Raw genomic sequence first — 12545 nt, forward strand, 5'->3', positions numbered from 1 at the left:
AAGAAGTACACTTGGACTACATGCTCTACATGCAACACCTTGTCAGGATCCACCTGCCATACCTAAACCAGACCTAGGGCTTACATCTTTAAATGCTAGGGCTTCTGGAAGATGAAATGTAAAAAAAAAAAAAAAAAAAAGGAATAATTAGAAGCAGGCCCCATGATTTTCCCTCATTTCCTTTAGCTCCTGGAAACTGTCCCCAGCAAGAACCCGTGATTTACTGGTAATGTCAACATTCTGGAAAATTAGGTAATTAATAATTAAACACTGTGCAGGTCAACACGTAAAAAGAGATCAGAGTCACCAATCGCCATGCAGCAGGATATAAGTCCACAGACAGAAACTCCTAAAAGTTTGAGGCTAGAACTACCACAGGAATCAACCCGATCATGCACCGATCCCCACCGACCTCAGGCACTGACCTTCACCCAAAATGACCTCCCTCTGGTTCCAAAATGAGTACACGATCTTAATGCACCCGACCAAAAAAAAAAAAAAAAAACACAATCATGGTTTCCCTTCATTTCCTCTGGGAATATGGGGGAAAGTTTCTCTCCCGAAAAACTGCATTTCCAAATTCAATCAACCGGATAACTTGGCAGCAACCCTAGACTAATTGCACAGCTCCGAAACAACCCTCTTTCCTATGCCTGTCAATTGCACTAGCTGAAGGCAGATCTGCAATCACCGACTCCCCTGCTGCGTGGGGCCGAATCCAGGAAAGGTTAGCAACGGAGGAACTTCATACCCACCTGTCCGTGATAGTAGACTGTGTGCCACTCATTGGGGCCCTTGGCGAGAGGTCTTCTTTTTATCCAACTTGCATTTTACAGTAACACCTCCACACCCCACCCCCAGTACTCTGGGATCAGGCCCAATTTCGGCAGGGACACAAAAGTCCAACTCAAAACTCCATTCAGTCATCTAGAACATCCGATTGCAAAGGGTCAAGGAAAGGGGATGCGGGTTGAAGCAAAACAAGTTATCTCCCCAAACAAACCGAGCAAGTCGGCCACAAGGCGAGCTCAAGAACTAAGAAGGATCCTCAGGAAGGCACCGGGAGAAAACTTCGTCACAGAGGGAAGTCGCGAGCCGTAGGAAGGGAACCCGGATCCCTCCGGGGCTGGGGCAGAATAGGCTCGAGGACGGGCGTCGGCTCCTGTCCCGAGTCGGCGGGGCCCGGCCCTCGGGTCCCGGCTCTATCTGGGGCTGCCGGCCGCTCGTGGCCGCAACCTCCGCCGCGTCTCGCGCCGTCCCGCGCCGGGCTCGCGCCGCCCCATGTCCCCCGACCGAAGGCCCTGAGCTGCTCCGCGCCGCCCCCACCCGGCTCCGGCCGCCTCGCTGACAGGGACCCTGTCTCAGCGCCCGGGGCAGCTCCCCATCCCTCGGAGGCCCCCGCGTTTCTTCCGCAGTGGCACGGCGGCTCCTCCCCGACGCTCTGGTAGGCGGCGGCTCCCGCGAGGAGCGGGAGGTCCCGGCCCGGCCCGGAAGCCCAGCCCCCGAGCAGCGGGGGCAGCGGCGGAGGATCGGTGCGCAGGGCCGCTCGCCCGGTCTTAGGGGCACTCGCGGGAGCGCGCACAGGGCGGAGGGGGCCGCCGGCGGTGACGAGCCTTGCGACTGCTGCGGGCGCGCGCGCGGGTTCCGGTTCCGGTTCTGTCCCCTCGGCCCAGCGCGACTGGAGCGCGCCTAGCCGTCCCCTCCCCCACCTACTTTTTGGGCCCTTCTCCCTGGGACTTCGGGAAGCCGCTTCACGCGGGATCCCTCCGCTTCCCGGACTCTCCAAACTTGCGCGGATGCTTCCGCGCAGCACTGTCGCGGGGGATAGAGGGGAGCGAAAAAGTAGTTCTGTGTGGCGAAGCGGGTGGCTTCTTCCTCCGCCACCAACCCCTGCCTTCATGATCCTTGAATGCTCTCGAGGTGCAGTCAACAGTATAGGTTCCACTCGGGACAGCGGAGGAGCCATTCCACAATCTCGAGGAGTTCACGTCTAGAGGGTCTTCGGGAACTCCCCGCCCCTCTTGTGCTGGAAACTTTTATTCTTTAAGAGAATGTATTCGTTCCCGGTGTCAAATGCTTTTGATGACTGCATACAAGTCCAAGTCCACCGGCCCCGACAGTGTTAGGCAAACCAGCACACACACACACACACACACACACACACACACACACACACACACACACACACACAGGTTTGGGGATGGGACACTCACCTGGGGCACCTGCTGGCCTCGCCCCGCAGAAAGGAGAAGGGGGTGGCAGATAGCCAGAAAAGGCTGTAGAGAAAGGATCTGGGCCCACACTTGAGTCAGGAGTTCTTGATATAAATATTGCTTTTAGGCTGTTTTGCCTTGGCATAATGAACTGTATTATTTGCCAAATTGAGAAAGCATGGTGCTTTCCACGGCAAGTTAATAAGCTTGTTGTGAAAAGAGGTGGAAGAAGAAATACATCTGTCCGGTAAATAGCACTGGGGATCCCTTTGAAGAGTTCCCAAATGTTTTCCGGTTTCTTTTTCGATGGGGGTAAAGACATTCAGCTAACCATGTAGTTTTACGATTGAATAAATCTGTCCCTGAGGAAATGAAATAGCACGACACAATATAATTCTCCAATTCTGACTGTAAACATCAAGCGGCTATTCCTTTTATACATCAGACTTCTGAGCTTTAATTCCTTTTATACATCAGACTTCTGAGCTTCAATTCGTGTAGGTGGGAAGAGTCTTCGGCCATTTTGTGGGAATCAAATCTAATAAACAGTGGGTGTGGAGAGGAAACAATTACCTCTTAATAACGCTGTTTCTAAGCCATTCCACAACAGTTTGCAAAAGGATCGGATCATCATCCCTGAATAGATGCACGAGCTCTAGGTGACGTTAGAACGGGGTAAAAGGAGGGAAAGACAAACAGAAGCCTGAAATGACTCCCTTGCTGGATTTTTTTTTTTTTTTAAGTTCGGGGCACGGCCAGCTAATTTTGTAATGTTTATTTTTGGAAAGAATAGAAGCAGATTGGAGTTCCAAGCCACTTTCCTAATGATCAGACCTGGACACGTTGCCATCTGCTGGTAAATCCCAACATGGCAATTCTAGCCTGAAGAAGACTCCACTTGTCTTCAACCTATGGTTGGAAAGGGTTCCATATATATCTATAGACAATAAACAAAATAAACCCTTATCCCCAAGCTTCCTCCAGTTGTCTTGAGTGTGCTGTCCTCCTCCCCCTGTCCTAATAATGTCACAGTGCAAGTGTCAAGTGAATGGGGTCCGATGACTCATCAAATCATGAATTTTAAAAATAAGTTCCCATCTTCCTTTCCAGTCCGCCTCAATGCTCGAGCTTCAGGAACGAAACAAACTGGGAACACTTCCTAATTCACCTTCTCTTCCTTGCATACAAAACCTTTTGGCAAGCTGTTTTCAACATCTTTCCAAATTTAACAGGCCCGAGGTTCTAGCTGTGCGCCAAGAAGACGTTTTGCTGCAGGAAAGTTTTCAGAAGATGGTCAGCAAAGGATTAAGTACTGTTGCAATGACGAAAGTCTCTGATCACTCACGGGGCTCTGATTTTTTTTTTTTTTAATATCCTGATGAAAGGCTCGTTATGACTGCACCACTAAGAGTCTGCCTGTGGAATGCCTTCCGTAGAGCCAAGCAAACCAAGCCCCCTTCATTAAGTCATTCATAGCCCTTTCCCTAGGAAGGTGGCACCAGTGACCCATTGCCTGGACATGGGGTTTCCAATGGAACATCCTTGTGGTTACCTCTGTCCTCTTATTCACTGTTTCAGTGTGCTTACTAAGGACCTGCTGTGTCCAGGACTGTACTAAGCATTAGAAATCTGCTGCCTAGGCTGGAGAGATGGCTCAGTGGTTAAGAGCACTGACTGCTCTTCCAGAGGTCCTGAGTTCAAATCCCAGCAACCACATGGTGGCTCACAACCATCTGTAATGAGATCTGATGCCCTCTTCTGGTGTGTCTGAAAACAACTACAAGTGTACTTATAGAATAAATAAATCTTTAAAAAAAAAAAAAAAAAGAAAGAAAGAAATCTGCTGCCTAACTGGGTATGGTAGCTTACACCCTTACTCCCAGCACTTGGGAAGCTGAGGTAGGAGGATTACTTGTGAGTTTGGAGGCAGGCTACATAGTGAGTTTCAGGCCAGCCTGTGCTACAGAGTAAAGCCCTGTCTCAAAAAGGGGGAGTAGGAATGAGGACATAGATCAGTGGTACTTATCTAGCATGCCTGGAACACTGGGGGTGTGGGGGGAAGCAACTGCTCAAACAGGTGGTAAATATTATTCTTCCTCTTTTAGGCAAACTATTTTCTGTGTTGATTATTATCTTCTATATAAAAAGTAGTAATGATTTAATGCTAAAGAGCAGGTGACTGTCACCACTAAGTATGAATAGGTGTCAACATTTCTACAAACCAGAGGCTTTTCTCCTTGGCAAAAACCACACCAAAGACACAAAGGTAGACTCCAGGTTTGTATAAAGTTATTTTATTTTTATAAAATTTAGTACAAATCGTATTGAAATATAAATCCTTCTTGAACAATATCAGGGATGATTACACAGTAATTCAAATGCAAGTTAAGTGTTCCCTTTTGTGTCTGGGGACACATCACACACTAATCTGCCCTTCCTTTACCTGTGTCTGTAAAAAACAGGCAGTCTCTTAACTGCTGAGTCATCTCCACGGGGTTTTAAATCTGTGAATTTCCTCATAGTTACTAACTAGAACATCAAGAAGAGCTGAAATGAGGAATTCCTCCCCACTTACCACTTGTTCAGGTGTCTTGTTATCAAAAAATAAATTAAAAAAAAAAACCCTACAAGCATTTCCTTGAGTTTGCCTCAAATAGAAAGATCTACAATCCTTTACTTCTGAGGAGGGAGGGAGAAAGGGGCCGGTATTAGATTAAGCCTGCTCACTTGTCTGGTCTGGAGCAGGTTACATGGTGCCAAAATACAAAAGCCAGTTTTGTTTTGTTGTTTCTTTATGCCCGTGTGCCAAGCCACTCTTTTTGGCTATGCTTTTGCTGAAATCAGCATTCCCCAGTTTCCAGTTCTGCCCCCAATTTTGCTGGAAAGGAACACACCACCAGCATATGTCAGAGAAAGGGGGACATGGTGCTATCTGTTCAGAAAACAAAAACAAGGGGTCGACAGCTAAAAGACACCTCTTTAGCTATATGACTGTCACCTCAAAGGTCCCGTTGTTAAAGTACCTTTCCATTTGCAAGAATGTCTGTGTCTCCAACCTCCCCCATGACTGGTTTCTGTAGCTAATACCACTCACTGGGTTAGTGTCTCCAGTGACCATACTGGACACTGACATCACTCGCTAACCTTTAACCTTGCTCCTTCAGTAGCACCATTTCCTGGCTTACCACCTGAACTAACCAGTCACCACTGATCTAAATAACATGGTAAAGATAGCAAATACATTAGCAAATAATACTCTTTTTTTTTCCACATTAAAGCCCTACACTGGATGGAGCTAGACATAGTGGCACAGGACTGTAATCCTAGCATTGAGGAGGTTTAAGCAGGAGAACAGAGTTCAAGGCTAGCCTGAACTATACAAGCAAGACCACATCTCAGGAGAAGGGAAAAGTTGATTAAAAAAAAAGGGGGGGGGTAATCTAAAACAAAGAAAAAGGAAGAAAAGAGGGAGGGAGAGGAAGAAGGAGGGAAGGTAGGAAGGAAATAGCCTGAGGCCAATACATACATTAAAATCTTTGGTTCTAGTTTGCAGTATGTACCAGGAGCTGAAACCTGAACTCCATCTCAAGTACAGTGGAATCCACATGGTAAATCCCCGTGGAATTTAGCCATGGCCTCTCATGCCTAGCAGATTAATTCACAAAAGCCCTGAGAACTGGCATACTTTTCCTGGTAGGGCAGAACCCGTACAACTGGACCACGTAAATCTAAATCTACCCACACCTCATTCATCTGGCACCCAAAGCGCCAGCTCTACACTTTTCGTGCACACACAGTTGAAGAAGGAATCCTAAGCTGCTATCCTTGCAAAAGCCTGCTTATAACGTTGTAACGTTGTTTGTAACGTTGTAACGTTAGGATTGCCTTACTGCTCCTAAACTGTTTCCAAAACAACAGTATGGCTTCTGCCAAATGACTGCTTTGGGGAATCTTGAATCTTGCCTTCTGCTACTTGGAAGGTGCCTACATGACCTATTGCCATAAAAGCTCCGGACTCCGAGTGTTTGATGACTTTCATGTGTGTCGTCATGAATCACTCCCGTATATCCAAGCAGGAGACTTTAGAGACTGGTGCTTAGATCCCACAAGCTTTGACAAAGGTTCCTTTTCCCTTTGCTGAGTCGTCTCTGTATCCTGTCATTGTCCTAGATCAAAGCCCCGAGTCTTCTTGATGAATCATGGAAGCCAAGGGTGCCCTTGGGAAAAGCCAAGGGTGTCCTCGGGAACCTCTGTCACAGTCCGTGAAGGGAGGCCCAGTGGGAAGTTCCTGCCTTTGCTAGTTTCCCTCCCACCTCTCTGCCCTTCTTGGCATAACAGCTCCAATTCACAGATGCTTGGATGCCTAACCCGTGTCCCTTTCTGAGAGTCCCTCCCTTTACAGTACATGGGATGAATATACTTAAAATATCTCCCGGAACTCCGGAGTAGGTGTGAGGAAGGAGTTATTTCCAAGAACAAGAAACAGCACTGATTTGACTCAACAAGGCCTCCCATGAACATAGGGACCCAAAAACAACAGACAACGGTCATCACTATATAGTCCCGCCCACTTGTCAATCATCGCTGAGGGGGAGGTATTTCAAGACAACATGCGCTTAGCCTGGAAACTGACTGAAGTGATGAGCATCACCTTTAGCCCTTTTTCAAAACCTACGTGCTCTCTCTACTAAGCTCACTTTTCAAGCCCTATAATAAGCTCAGTTCTGTTTCTGACCCTGGTCCCATGGCCAGTTCAACACAACCCATTGACTAGGAACAAGCCTTAGCTAGTGTGTCTTGAGATGCCCATTGTGTCTTAGCTGGCGCTCCTCATTCCGTCTGCTTCTCCACGCATGGTACTTCTTGACGCTTTTCTTCCACGCAAAGCGCCAGATGCTAACCATGAAGCACCAGGACACAGCGTACATCGCCACTCCCCCAACCTTCACAAACCACCTGGGTGTGGGTGAGACCATTTCACAGAAAAGGAGATGAGCACCTACACCGATCCTCACACCCGTGAACAGGGCCACAAAGAGGAAGTCCACTACGTCCCCTGTGAAACTGTGATAGTGGCCAGTTTCCCGGAGAAACCATCGCATCTGGAGCAGCGGGTTGGTGATCTCACTTCCAAAGAGAACGGCGTTGACCTCTGTGCCAGACTCCCCAAGCGCTAGGGCCATGATGATCCCCAAGATGCTCAGTGTATGATGAGCCAGCATCAGGGCGCCCTCAGACTGGAAATAGATGCACCAGCCCAAGTCGAAGATGAAGTAGCCCAAGGTAAGACACAGAACGTGAACTTGGAGAGGTGTGTTCGGTGAGCCTGAAACAGATCAAGACAGAAGACAGCATGACTAGGAACTGGGCTACCTCCGCCACTGTCTCTCAAACTTTTCTGAACCACTGAAGAGGCCAAAAAGCAGTGACTGGATCAGGCTTTTAAAAATGATAACAATAAAACAAAATCTGAAACCTAGACTTGTGGTCTCAGCACTTGGGTGGTGATCAGGGCAAGGCCAGCCTGGGCTACACAGGGAGTCAGGGCTAGCCTGGGTTACATGAGAGCCCACCTCCAAAAGACAAACAAACAAACTTAGCATCTAAAATGGTGGTCTTTTTTGTTTTGCTTTTATTTCTGCTTTACGAGACAGGGTCTTCCTGCTATTTGATATGTAACTAAAGCCAGCCTGGTCTCCCTGGTTCAGCCTCCAAGGCTGTGGATGACAGACAGGGAATATAGAGTAAACTCAAAGCAAGCCTGGGCAGTGTCAAAAGAATATCAGGAAAAATAATAAAATAGTAATAAAATCTCAAAGACTTCAATGAGTGATTCGATTGTTCAACCACAGCATCCTTCCTATAGAAGACCATAAAATACTTACTTTTTGTCTCAGTGAATATTTTAACTCCCTCCTTTTTAACCAGCCATTGGTCTGTTTCCAGACCCTTTGGCCACTCTGTCACGCACGTCTGATTCATTCATTAACCTAGAGAACTAGGTTATTGGACACTAGCAGCTGTAACCCATCCTAAAAGTAGACTCCGGAGAGAACTTCCAAAGTAGAGTGTCCTCCTGCCCAAGAACATGCAGTACAAAGACCTGACATATTTGGAACTCGGGCTACAAAACAAGAACCTGCCTCAAAACGGGGGTGGGAGGGGGATCAACAACGGAGTCGTACAAGCTTATGATCCCAGCTACCCAGCAGGCTGAAGCAGGAGGATTATAAATTCAAGGCCAGCTTTGACTATAGAGTGGGTAGCCAGGCCAGCCTGGTCAACTTAGTGAGACCCTCTCAACAAACAGATTTATAGATACATAGATGATAGATAGAAAGATAGATAGAAAGATAGATAGATGATAGATAGATAGATAGATAGATAGATAGATAGATAGATAGGAAAACAGAGAAGAGATCAGATTCACAGCCCAGTGATAGAACACTTGCTTAACATGTTCAGCCCTAGGTTCAATCCCCAGTAAAAAAAAAAAAAAAAGCAGGGGGAGGGGCAAGAAAAAAAAAAAAAACAGCAGCACAAAAGGGTTATGAAAAACAGAACCTAGACTTGCATAACCCAAAGTTGACAATGAAGAAGACAGCGATACAAATTATTAGAATGGGAATTATTCTTTAATGTTTCACAAATCTATTTTTTATTTCAAGTCCCTAAATCATAAATCCCTTAGGAAACATCTCTAATGCCCCTTCTACCTACCTGGGTGGGTAAAAGGCCAAGGACCATCGATGAAGCCAATGTAAGCAGACAGGCCTATAGAGAGGATTCCGTGGGTGAAGGTCACAAGCCGACAGCTCCACTCACAGCTTCGGTGCTTATTCAGGCCGCAGAGAGACGTATAGAGGGAGAGCCAGCCACCCAGGCTGCACAGCACCTGCACACACAGACCTACTGCCATCCTACGACAGAAGAGGCCAAAACCAAGAGAACAAAGAATGTATCCAAGAAAACAGCAGCAGCCCACTTTGTGCACATGCCCAAACTGCTACTATAAAATGATATAAAGACAGGTCCTGAACTGAAACCCTTCACTACCTATGAATCCAAGACTTCTACACAAATGTGGCTGCTGTGCTTCTAACTCCAAGCCCGCAAGGACTCAGTGCCGGCACCTGTGACTTGGAAACCGGCAACTGTCCTCTGAATCACTACGCTAACTCCACACTCAACTAATGATTACCAAATGACCAAGTATCTATCAATAATAACCTTCTGGAGATTACCCACTTTGGACGGTGATATGCATGGTCTCTGAAGCACACGTATCTGATAATGCACTCCCACTTCACAAATCCCAGCACTAGCCAGGCATACTGAGCCTATAATCCCAGCTACTGAGGAGGCTGAGTTGAGAGGATATCAAGTTGAAAGTCAGTTTAGTCTACCTAGCATGCTCAAGGCCAGCCTAAGTTGTTTACAGAAGCCATGCCTTTCACACGTAATACCTTAGGTTCAATCCCCAGGATCCCAGGATCACACACACACACACACACACACACACACACACACACACACACACAGAGGAGTGAAGACAGCTCAGTTCATAATCATGACAACCAGAGTTCAAGCCCCAAATCCATGTAAAAAGCCAAGCACAGTAGTGCATGCTGGTGACCTCAGTGCTGGGGAGATAGAGACAGATGAATTCTTGCTGAGAAACCCTATCTCAAAAGCCAAGGTAGACAGGGAGTGAGGAATACCGTCAGGGATTGACCTCTGACAAAACTCTCTCTCTCTGTCTCTTTCTCTCTCTGTCTCTCTGTCTCTCTGTCTCTCTCTCTGTCTCTCTCTCTCTGTCTCTCTCTCTCTCTCTCTCTCTCTCACACACACACACACACACACACACACACACACACACACACACACACATAAAACCAAATAAATAAAATACCACTTTGGTTTCTGCTAGAAGTCACATGACACCAGGCATTTTAATGTGGTTAAGCTGAAACTAAATTTGGCTGAGGCTTGGATTTGGGTCGTAGGTTTATCAGTCAAAATCAAAACTTGAGACAAGGATAAACAGAGAGCCAAACAAAGACTCCAGACATCTTGGAAGGCATCCCAACTCTATTATTTATCAACAAGGAAGCAAAAGGATTTATAAGTAAATGTTGAGATACGAAAATACCCTTAAGACAATTAGGCAGTTAAAAGAGAAGCAAAGTAGCTGGTAAATGCCTATAAGCCCAGCATCGGGGCAGCAGAGGCAGGAGGATCGCCTAGAGGAGCAGCTCAGCCCGGTCAACACAGAGTTCCAGGCCTGACAGGGCTACACAGTAAGACCTTGTTTCAAAACGACAGACAGACAGACAGACAGACTAAAGTCAGAAAGCTTACATTTTAGAATTTTTGCTTATACATCTAAGCAGTAATCAACACTGAGTAACTTTAGACATACAGAAGAGACTCCAAAAAGGACCAGCACGTCATTGTTAATATACATTAGCTCCTTTGTTGGGAGTACAAATAAGAAAAGAAATCCCAAACACGTCAAGTACGCTTCTCATCTCTGCAGGAATTCTCTGCATGGCTGCACTTCACCGCTCACCCTTTTCTGACAAATGCAGACCAACACCCCTCAATACAAGAGCCACTCCCAGGAATGTTATCCAGAGAGGGTTTGGGCAAAGGGCAAGTTTTGTCCAGCTTTCATGAGAAATCAGGTTCCCATTCAAGAAAACAGTAGGTGTCCATAGGAAACCTGTAAGTGGGGAAATCTCTTTAACCTGAAGAATGTGTTTAAACTAAAATTCGGGAGCAGGAAAAAAAAAAAAAGGTCAGTTCAGTTCCAAGACAGATTTTCAGAAACTTCTAGGCCAATCTTCAGAGTAAAGGCCAGACATACAAAGTACCCGAGTGAAAAGCGCTGTCCCTCTTACTTCCTTTCAAAGGCCAGGGTCACTGGCCAGTAAGGCGGATCAGCTGATTGGGACTCGGTGATTAGTATTTTTAGAGTCCTCTTCCCTGAATCCTAATTCCCTGGCCCAAGAGAGAAAACAGTAGCCCATTTACAAACACTCCAGTAAAAAAGCAAGCATTTGTAAACGGCAGACACAGCTCTGTGACCTTGAGCCTGCGAGTCTGGTGTGGGGTCTGGGAGGTTCCCAGGCCCTCGAAGCTCGGTGCCCAGGCTCCCCCGTCCCGGAGAGCTGCAGCGCTGGGCGGGAGCCTGGCTCCGGGCCTCGGGCGAGCTGCAGCCCGGGACTCAGAGCCAGCAGCAAGGTCGCATCCCCGGGCGGGACGTGCCCAACTCCTCGACCACGCCCGACTTCTAACCCGGATCGCCCCATCCTGGACCGCTATCTAGGCATCCAGCCGGGTGGCCAAAGCTTGGCGCAGAGAGGCCCCGGCGCCCTGGGGCAGAGAAGCCCGAGCGCACCTGGCCGCCCGCCCGCTCCTTCCCCGCCTGCGCCAAGGGCAGGCCGGTGCCCATCCCTCCGGCGAACGCTGTTACCTGGCGGAGCGCACCGGGAAGCCTCCGGCGCCCGGGCGCCCACAGCCCAGGGCCCGGATCTCAGCGACAGGAAGCTGTAGAGGGAGGGGGGAGACGAGGTAGTGACGGCGGCGGAGGAGGAGCCGGGGGTCTAGGGGCACCTGCTGGCTGGGAGGACAGAGCGCAGAACGGATGCTGGGCGAAGGAAAGAAGCGAGATGGAGGGTCCTACTTTGGATAGGGAAGGGAAGGATGATCTGTTGCGTTTGTTTGTTGTCTGTTTAAATCACCGTAGGGCTATAGATGTGGAGAGCGTCTGGCTTCTTAGTGGTTGAACGTTAGCCCAACACGTAAGGCCCTGGATTCAACCCCCAGTATTCTATCGCAGTAAATCCTGATCCACTCAGCCATCTGTGAGATGAAACAGGGTCTTCACTAAGCGTGTACTGCGCACCTTCTAAGAACGTCTTTGATCTCCCACTTAAATCTGAAGAGTGAAACAAGCACACTGAGTGTCAGAAAAGTACTTAGGCCTGGGAATTACGTTGCTCTCTTTTTAGCACTGTCCCTAACTAAGCATAAACATGAGGATTAAGACTAAGGGGCTGGAGAGATAGCTCAACAATTAAGAGCCTTGGCAGCTCTTGCACAAAACTATAGAGTTCCGCGTCCTGCACCCATGCACCCAACGGCCTCTAACACTAGCTCCAAGGATCCAACGCCCTCTTCTGGGTTCTAGTGACACCACACACATGTGTGCACATACTTGCAGACCCACACATACACTTTTTTTTTAAGTTAATTCTGCTTGGTATGCAGTTGGGCAAGTTAAGTTTATGCCTCCTTCCTCATGCACAGAATGGGGAGTAAAATGCC

General features: G+C 47.9%; 2 protein-coding genes across 3 annotated transcripts in view; both read right to left on the reverse strand.

The window, feature by feature from the left end:
• Positions 1–1665, reverse strand: part of Arhgef12 (Rho guanine nucleotide exchange factor 12) — a 126112-nt gene extending 124447 nt beyond the window's left edge. Inside the window, exon 1 of one of the 2 annotated variants that reach the window (XM_039081856.2) lies at positions 756–1665. In XM_039081856.2, coding sequence (XP_038937784.1) covers positions 756–787 — 32 coding nt within the window. In that variant the 5' untranslated portion in view covers positions 788–1665. The remainder of the gene's footprint in view (positions 1–755) is intronic. The other variant, NM_001013246.2, reaches the window with a different exon arrangement.
• Positions 1666–6866: 5201 nt separating this feature from the next.
• Positions 6867–11765, reverse strand: Tlcd5 (TLC domain containing 5). Its single transcript, NM_001108136.1, has 3 exons — positions 11692–11765; positions 8934–9133; positions 6867–7539 (listed from the first exon to the last, which is right to left on the reverse strand). Exons 2-3 carry the CDS (start codon positions 9130–9132, stop codon positions 7001–7003), a joined length of 738 nt encoding a protein of 245 aa, NP_001101606.1. The 5' UTR covers position 9133; positions 11692–11765; the 3' UTR covers positions 6867–7000.
• Positions 11766–12545: the final 780 nt, after the last annotated feature.

Source organism: Rattus norvegicus, chromosome 8 (genome assembly GCF_036323735.1).
Source record: "Rattus norvegicus strain BN/NHsdMcwi chromosome 8, GRCr8, whole genome shotgun sequence".
In the NCBI taxonomy this organism is placed as follows: Eukaryota; Metazoa; Chordata; class Mammalia; order Rodentia; family Muridae; genus Rattus; species Rattus norvegicus.

Bases quoted from the DNA above. Each gene is read 5' to 3' on its own strand.
- Tlcd5 (NM_001108136.1), bottom strand. From the start codon at position 9,132: ATGGCAGTAGGTCTGTGTGTGCAGGTGCTGTGCAGCCTGGGTGGCTGG. The intron at 7,540-8,933 runs GTAGGTAGAAGG...GATCTGTTTCAG, and splicing joins TTGGCCTTTTACCCACCCAG to GCTCACCGAACACACCTCTC.